This window comes from Cynara cardunculus, assembly GCF_001531365.2.
Source record: "Cynara cardunculus var. scolymus isolate 2C chromosome LG 4, CcrdV1, whole genome shotgun sequence".
Classification (NCBI taxonomy): Eukaryota; Viridiplantae; Streptophyta; class Magnoliopsida; order Asterales; family Asteraceae; genus Cynara; species Cynara cardunculus.
This window is the reverse complement of record NC_037531.1, coordinates 4,525,040-4,534,704: the sequence shown is the minus strand read 5'-3', so window position 1 is coordinate 4,534,704 and position 9,665 is coordinate 4,525,040. Positions and strand designations below refer to the sequence as shown.

The 9,665-nt window shown below is 33.3% G+C and overlaps 1 protein-coding gene across 1 annotated transcript; it reads right to left on the bottom strand.

Moving 5' to 3' along the window:
• Window positions 1-6,330: 6,330 nt before the first annotated feature.
• On the bottom strand, window positions 6,331-9,376 carry LOC112511475. Its single transcript, XM_025117107.1, has 2 exons — window positions 8,365-9,376; window positions 6,331-6,687 (listed from the first exon to the last, which is right to left on the bottom strand). The coding sequence occupies exons 1-2, from the start codon at window positions 9,261-9,263 to the stop codon at window positions 6,624-6,626; spliced, it is 963 nt and encodes a 320-aa protein (XP_024972875.1). The 5' UTR covers window positions 9,264-9,376; the 3' UTR covers window positions 6,331-6,623.
• Window positions 9,377-9,665: the final 289 nt, after the last annotated feature.

Sequence of the window (9,665 nt, the reverse complement as noted above, 5' to 3'; positions counted from 1 at the left end):
TACAAGATTGTAATTTGAATTTTTGGATCTTGTATTTGATCAAGATAGTTTCTTGTACTAGAGGACCCAGTTGTATATGGATATGTATTTCTTTGATGTGAAATATATGTATTACATGCAATATGTGGGTTGGGGCATTTCAATACATCATTTAGAAAAAAAAAAGTTACATTATAATGTTTTTAAGTCAAAACGTAAAAAAACAACGAAATCACAATCAAGGATTCGGATGCATAACAAGAAATATGTTTTTGATTGTAAAACCCCTAAATTTAGAAAATAACACAATTTAAAATTTCCAAAATCTTTTACATAAAACAACTTTGATAATAAATGACTTAAAATTTACAAATAAAGGAAGATAAGATATGTAACAGAGTTCTAAAAAGAACTATCTAATTCCCAAACAGAATTAGATCAAGTCAGGTGTAACTAAAACCACCAAATCTGCTATCTTCAAAATCCTAGTGACACCTCTAAAGTCATCCTACCGAAACATCTATAAAGCTCTAGACGCCACTCAGATCCCTCTAAGACTTGATATACATGCCAATAGGAAAAAGAGTTAGGCTTAACGCCTAGTAAGTTAAAACAATTTCATCATACAAACATAAAACGGTTAAAACCAACATTTTCCTTTAAACAGTGGTCCATTATCTAAAATATTTATCATAAAATGAATATCTTTCCAAAGCTCGTTATTTCCAAATTGAGTATCCGTTTTAGATCCAAAGCCAACATCCAACTCACGCAAACCATACACTAGGCGCATACTCCAAAACATCGTATACATAAGTTCATATTCAAATACTGAAAGCATAGGTAACTAAGTACTGGAAAGCAACACCTTTTTGATTATGGGGGTCCCCGATTCCATTGAACGTGGCAAGTACGCAATAGTAAGCCACTTATCAATGTTCTTCGAGTTTCACCTCGACGTCATGATCCTCGTATAAAACTCCATTGAGTACCACTGCAAGATTCCCACAATGACCCTAGTGTCTACTCAACTTTTGGATGAGTTTCATCATAAAAGTCACTAGTCTCCATATATGGCTCCAATAAGCACTACCGCAAGACTTAACCCGGTATATGACTCAATAGTGTACCACTGCAGGATACTAGCTTTATATACGACCTAATAAGGTATCACTACAAGCTCTCAAACCATGACTTTAGAATCACCCACTAAACTTAAATTTGGACATCAACACTTCACACTTAACAACATGATACACTTTTATGCTTATGGATCCAATGTATTACAATCTAAAATTACATGACACCAATTAAATGACTAACACATTCAAAACATGTATATCCATCAAATATGCAATAAATTCATTATATGTCTAAAGCTCCACATTGAACCATTAAGACCAGACAAATGTCCCCAAAATTCATTTGAGTTAAAACCAAGCAAAAAGGGCTTCATAAAACACTTGACCATTTAGATAAAGTCAAAGTAAACCGCATAAGCCAAAAAGACATAATTCCCAACACTTAATAAACACATGGCACCCATAACATGAATAGATCCATAAACCATCACTTTATTGAATCAAAATAGCAAAAGGTCCAAACCACATGGTTTGTATTTTCAAAATCCTCACAAAGCCAATAATAGGCATGTATCATAAATTTGCACATTTATAACCAAAGAGGGCTCAAGTACCACTATTAAAGTTCATGAATTGGGTAAAATCCCAAAACCACATTTTTCAAGCATCAAACAATATGTTGCCCCTAAATCATCCAAATACTTAAGAAACCTTATTTGATGAAATAAATATCATTTGAAACCATCATCAAAGGTTTATGTCTCAAAGTAACAAATAACACATTATAAAAGTCCTTTCAAGATTTTGAGACCTAAAACATATGCAAGTGCCTTGGATTATTCTGGTGGAAGTGGTTCGCCCCCATCCGAGCGGGAAATTTGATCTGCTATTTAGCGTTTAGCGTTTTTTCTCTTGATAGGAGGGGCCTCCCCCTCTATATAAAAAACATATGCAAGTGCACAATAATTGGAACAAACACATCAATGATGTATTTATAACCCAATATAGAGGTATTTTGACATGTATATAGTTTTGTAAAACTACTAGAACTAACCTTACTAGATTTATGTTAAATCTAGGTTTTACTCCAAAATTTGAGCTTCCTTTGGTGAAGAGTTGAGACTTAAAGTCAAATTCCCAATCTAAGATGTGAAGCTTCCAAATATATTTCCTTTACTCCCAAATATCAAAATGTACCACAATGAAGAATTAGAGATTGTAGAAGAAAAGAGATCAAAGCCTAAATTAGAAGAAAAAAATTCGATCTTACCTTCCAACTTTAGAAGTTTCAAACCACCAAGCAAAGTCTTCTAAAAGACTCGAGAACCGGACCTAGGGTTCCAATGTTTTTAAAAGTTAAGAGGGGAATGAGAGATAAGAAAAATGGGAAAAATGGCTAAGGGGTTGGAACCGTGTCTAAGGCACTTGGGTGCGGTGCGACCATCCCATATGGCTTAAATAGCCCGGTCCCAATTCGCCCGCGTTTCCCTACACTAGCTTCATGTGACCTAATGTCGCCCGACCCTTTTCCACGTATCGTCCTGTGAACAGCATGCCAGCGGCTCAGGCACCCAGCCCATGCGTCCTATGCCGCCTAACCAAGGTCTTTTGTTTCTTCTCTTCATGCCTTCTAGAACAGTCAGCGTGCAGTAACTTAGGCGGCTTACCATGCAGCACTAGCTGTCCGGTAAGTCACCCAAAACACTGACCGATCTCAAAACTCCCTAGAAATGATATCTTTTTGGCTAGGCAACTCATATGGGTAAACCTTACATTCTGAAACCCAATATCGACAGAAGATAACGATATTTTTCACTGAGATTCTGGAAATAAATGTTCATTAATATAACTAAAATCATGGGCATTACAATTTTGAGATATAAAAAGAAAACATACACCCAATCATATGTAACATGCCCTAAAAACACAATTGTGTAACATTACCAATTTCTAAAACCCATCAAACGCATTTTTTTAAAATCATACGTTCAAATAGTAGAAATAGTTCATTTATAAATTTTCAAATTACAAGTCCATACTTGTCATTTCCCACTATGGTGTCATATAAGATATGATATCTGATTTTTAATTTAATTAGATTAAGTCATATATAATAGTTAAACAATTTAATTAGTCGAACTTTTTATTCAGATATGTTATATGTGTGTGATTTATAGGACTTTATCATGTTGACAATAACTATATATCATATTTGTAGTTATAGATGAAGCGTGACATATAGCAATGAATCGTCGCTACACAAGTGATAATGTTTGATGATTCAATCAATCAACAAACTCATGATTGTTATCAATTTGCACATTATGTTCTTTTGCCACGCAATACATAGGTATGTCATCCCAGTTTTGTCCAATAACCTAATTTTTTGACTGTCCGAACGTACTAACAGAACATATATGGGAATCACATAGTGACTATCTATGCATGTATGGATTTCTACAGAACCATTCAATCAAGGGGCCTAGAGGAAATCACTCATGTCATATAGGAGGCACAAATCCTATCTTGATTCATGCAAGTACTACTAAATAATACATGTTATATCCAACAACCATTTTGTTACCCAGTTACAGAATAATTAAAGTAAGTTCAAATCATGTTAGTCATGCTAACAAAACTCTATGATCTTGAGTCAACAGACCAAGTAGATGACCACATTAGAAACGTTATGACACTTGTATTACATCCAAAGTAACATTCTCATAGCAAGTCATGTTCGATGCACAAGTGCCCCATATGTGAATTTTATATCTTCATATAAATTCCAACACATAGTAGTTGTTCTCCTATTACTCAACTAAAACCCAAAGTAATACTTGACTAGAGACATTTTAGAGTACATTATTTTAGGGTTATTACCATGTTTAATCGAAACAAACATAGATCATGATATAAACATAATAAGTACAAAATACTTTCAATAATAAATTTCATGATAAAATCATTCTATGATTGGGTTTTGGACATACATTAATAGATGAAAGTTATCCTTTGGTGATGCGGTTTGATTGAGAATGCTTTATTTAGGTTGGATTAGTCAATTTGAAAGCATTTGAATAATCAACTAAATTGTTGGAATTGGAATGGAATTTGACTTTAGGGAATTTGATGGAATTTGACCATGCCTTTTGGTTGTGTTTGGTTGGATGGAATTGGAATGAACTTCTTAAAGGAATTGGAATTTTTTTTGTTTCGTTCATGAAATTCAACTTTGGAATCGGAATTAAATATCAACAAATGATATTTTATGTTTTTCTTTATCATTTTTCTTTAAAATTAAAATTACCATTCAATATGTTAAATTATTTAAATTGTCGTTCATTAATTAAAAAAATCATTTATTACATAAATTTGTGGAAACTAAATAACCATAAACCAAATTACATTACTAACATCAGATAAAATCTGAAAGTGTTCACTACATACCTTATATTACTAATATCTTAAATTGTTTACTACAAATTACTAAGATCTGATAATATCTGAAACTATTAACTACATATCTTACTTCCAAAACCCAAATTCAAGTTTTTAAATCATAACCAAAATCAACCTTCCAACATAAACCTCACCCACTCCTCTCGCTCCCTTTCTTCCAAACTCCAAAAAATTAACACGTTTATCAGGTTCACTTGTTATCTTCTTGATTGCTATGAACTTTTCCACTCTAGAAAGTGATTGCATTTTTGCAAGTTTAGAATTCACCATGGAAGTCTTGTTTTGTATATCGATTTTCGTATCTACCATATTTTTCGATGCATTTTCAAATTTCTCTCCAAGTAAGAGAGCTGCACTATGCATTCCGTCAACAAGAGTCTCAACTCGGGTTTTCTCTTCTTACTATTTCGACTTGAACCATCTTCACTTCGCATCTGTAGCATTATGTACATTATGGCTACTTTATGTGTCCTCTGATTGTTGTTCTTGTTCTTCTAGATTCACTTGCTTCTCCATCTCAACAACATCCCTAACTCTACTTCCTTGGGTTTTATCTTTTCCAAAAACAATAGACAAGTCTTCAAAATGTGGAAATATCTTGTTTTTCCATTTTGCCGCCTCTTTATGTACCTATTTCATGTCATAAAAGTTAATTAGCAAAAATATCAAATAATAACTACAAATATAGCATGAAATATATAACGGTTACCTTCAGGTAAGACTCCCAAACTGGTGCTTCGGCAATTACACATTGTTTCAAACAATCATAACCAAACCACTCGTATTTGTCCTATTCACCATGTCATGGACCATTTTCCAATCCTTTTTCATTGTTTTAATTCTTGACTTAATGTGCGGTTTACCCAATATAAGAAAGAAGATTCTTATTTGGTGCAAAGGCTTGGATCTTGGAGCGGTATGGGATTTTCTAGGATGCGTGGTTTGGGACGAAGCAACTTCTATGCATTTGAGTTAGTTTAGAATCAGGAGGAGATTTATTACATATATACACTGAAATTAAAAATCCTCTGTATCCCACTCAAATTAAACCAAATTCCATGAACCAAACAGATATGGCATAGACTTAGACCAAAACACAAACCAAAATACCTACACATGTGATGCAATTAAAACAACAAAATCAATTAGACCAAAACACAGACTTCTTATAAATAGCAAATTCAGTGAGACCAAAAACATGAGATTGAAACTATAGTTCCCATTAAACAACAGTTGGTCTGATGCCATAAAACAACAATAGAGCAGTCAAGACCAACCCCAAACAGAAAATAGGCTATAAACATAAATTACATAGATGGCAGATCGAGAAAATCCTTTTTAGGATGGAAAGAGCGAGAGAGAGAGAGAGAAAGAGATAGAGAGAGAGAGAGGTCGAACATACCAAATCAAGCAGAGCGAATGAGATCGAACAGTTTTAAACGAGATCAAGCAAAGAAGATCGAGTAGAGCAGAGCAAATCGAGATACAACGTCGACGAATTTGGATGAGGGCTAAGGAATTTGTCGGAAAAGAATTTGAAATCCGTGGTATATACAGTGGAATTGTGAAATTAGTGACTTAAGAAATTTGTTGGAATTGGAATGATTCCTTCACATCTATTCTGTAAACCAAACATGGAATTTGAAATTTGGTCAAAGATTTAGACATTCTAATTCCTTCCAATTCCACCAAATTTCATGAACCAACGCAACCCCTCAAGATTATCATTTCTAAATCGAAATTAGGTCCTTTTAATATACATAAGCTCTGCCTTCTATTCAATTTGATTTCCTTAGCTGGAATAATGAGGTTTCCAAATAAACTCGTGTCGTAGCCAATATTTATCGAAAATTACAAATCAATCTATACATATATGACACGTAAATAAATCATTGTTATCATATTTAACCTTATCGCAACATTAATCCCCATAAAGATGACATTCTCATAAGTAGAGAATACAATGTTTTGCACATAATATACCATTCCCATAGACCAATGCTCGTAATAAGCCGTGACATTTTCTCACAACTGATCCTACCATGGAAACGTCTTCGTAAGTGCTCGTATCCCGTCTCTACAAATTGTTCTAGTTTCTCAACTTCATGATTTTCTCTTCTTAGAGGGGAAGAACGACCAACATCCGTGACTGCAATTGCTATTATTCCTACATCATAGTCAAAGCAAAATATTCAAATTACTGAGTACAACTAATCTCGAGGAATATGATATGTCGTTAAAGCCAAAATTGTAAGTTCAATTGCAACAATGGGACATCAAAGTATGCATACAAAATCGTACTCTTATTTGATTCATATTTAACGAGCATAATTTTAAGGGTATAATTTATAAATATTGTTTGAGCTCAATAGCTTAAAATTTATGTGAGCTTAAAATTTATTCTAGGTAGTGTAATTTAAAAACATGTCAAATTTTTACAACACTTCTATGTTACATGTATGTATATATAGATTTGTGATCACGTGAGACCAACTTGTTTTTGTGAGACCCGTGATATTAATTTTTTACATTTAAAACTTCACAACTGAACACTATAAAAGATCAGATTTTCTTTACCTTCACATTATTTTGTTATGAAATTTCAAATATAAAAATATAGTCGCACGAAAACAGACTGGTTGCATGTAAACCTAACCCTAGATTATACGCGATGCAACCTACCTATCCATCATCATTTTATTTTTTGTTTTTTTAATTAAAAATAGTTACAACGGATTAAATGATACGTTGATTTGTTAAAGCTTTTTTTTTTATTTGGTACATATCCTATAAAATAAAAAAGTAAGAAGATGAGGGCCGATCGTAATGAACACGCATGCACACGTGTGAGTCACGTCAAGATTTTATTTGGAAATTAGAAGAGTTGTTGAAAACCCTACGCCTATTAAATATTTAAAATTGGATTTAATTAATTGTTTTTTTTAATTAATATATTTTTGTTTTTTTTAATAACGAATTTATATGAAAAAAATGAGACCATGAATTTCAAACGAGTATTTAGTTTATACTTTCAACTATTTATCAAATCTTGACATTGTAATTATTAAAGCAACTTTAAAAAATTAATAAAATCAGCCGACATAATATAATATTTAATCGGTCATTATTTTAAATTATAAATATTCAAATTATCTTCTTTTTGTTAAAAATAAGCTAGAAGTAGACTCACATAATACAATCAGATATCTTAATTCAATATTTCATTTTATTCATTTTCTCTATATATATAATACGTTTTTATGTGGTTTTAGAAAACGATAATATTTTTATTTTTTAATGAAATATAAATTTGAAAAAAAAAGTAACAATATTAATATTAAATCNTTTAATAATATAATTTTTATAAATATAATAATTAAGTATTTTGTTAAAAATCAATGATTATCTTAATTAATACATTAATTTTATATATTTAAAATAAGATGTTTATCATGTATTTGATTATGTTTATCTGCAGTTAATTACACAAATTCAAAAATAGATTTTTAATAAGTTGTACTTACATACAATTACTTATAATATTGAATTTTAAGTAACATGTATCAATAAACACTGTTTCATATATAAAAAGTAGTTTTTAAATTTTTTTTAAATATTTTATAATATAGTATAGATAAATTTATAGAAACTAAATACTTTAATATCATTATTGCTACTTTTAAATTTTATAAATTCTTTTATATCAAATATTTACCATCTTTTATGTCATTGAATATTAGAAAATTAGAGCAAATATTATAAATGCATCACCAATTTGTACCGTACAAGCTAGTGATGCGTGTAAGAAAAGTCATATTATTTGTGGAGGGGAAAGCAACGGTACCTGGTGCTGTTGCTACGGAGGCTGCCGGCGGTGCTGCTACCGCTGCTGCCACTGCTTCCACTTCTGCCGGTGCTCTCGCCACTGCTGCTGCTAGTAACCCTTAGGCTTTCGCTATCACTGGAACCCGTGAATTTCTTCCACCACCCATCCCTCCGATCACCTCCGCCGCCGCCGTCCTTGGAGGATTTATCCAATAATTCAGGCTTCGGCGAGAATTTTGCAGAGGCGATATGGTTCCCAAAAGATGAACTGGTTGTAATACTAGTTTTGTTGTTCTTCTTATTCTTCTTAGATCCGATTGAAAATGGAAAAAACATATTGATTAGAAGTCCTTTGTTGTGATTCAGACTCCCATTTTTAACGATGATCCTTCCTGTTTTATTGCTCTCTTGCCTCTTTACACTGCCCTTCTTGCTCTTCCTCCATCGTTGACTATCGGTTTGACCACCGCGTAATATCGATCTCTCTTCCCCTTCCTCCATACTTTGTGTTTCATCAAGGCTAGTTTCAGTAAGATCTCGTCTCTGTTCAACTATATCTTTCAACGACAATTCATACGACGTTTCCGGCATGTTCTCCACCATCTCCATGATCTCCCTCTGTCCTCTAGCAATGGCTTGGGCTCGCGACGACGGTGACAGAAGCCGTGGATTGTTGAATCGTACCGGACTATCCGGCGGACTAATACTCCGCCACAACGGAGGTGAACAGATCCCCGAATCCTCCTCCATGGTTTCCAATCTAAACTGAACACCAACACCTCCTCCACCGTTGAACCTCTGTCTGTAATTCCCATGGTTTCGAGCAAATCCAGAATCGCTCCACCCAACGAACTTGTGATTCAATTTATCCACGGGATGATTTGGTTTGTTGAGGAATTGGGGATTAAGATCGAACATGATTTATGACTTTGTGGGGGAAATTTGGTGATCGGTGTGTGTGTGAAATGGTAGTTGTGGTGGCATCGTCAATGAATGGCTTCAATGGACCGTTTGTGACTTTAAATAGCAGGAAACAAATGGGTATGGTCGGGTTTTCGTTTTGTTTGGTGCCAAATTTGCAATAAATTAAAAGTCAAGGACTTCTAGATGGGTGTGCGTAAGCGCCACCGTCTTTATTTTCTTCCCTATTTCTCTCTTTTATGTCTCACATCGAGGCTTGGCCACTTAAATATACCAATTTTATTTTTGAGGACCTATACTCTTAACTGTTTTGTAGTTTGACCCCTTAAACACGAAGACGGTTTGTTGAGATTTTTTTTTTATTAACCTGGATATCCAACTCGTTATGCGAGCCGACTA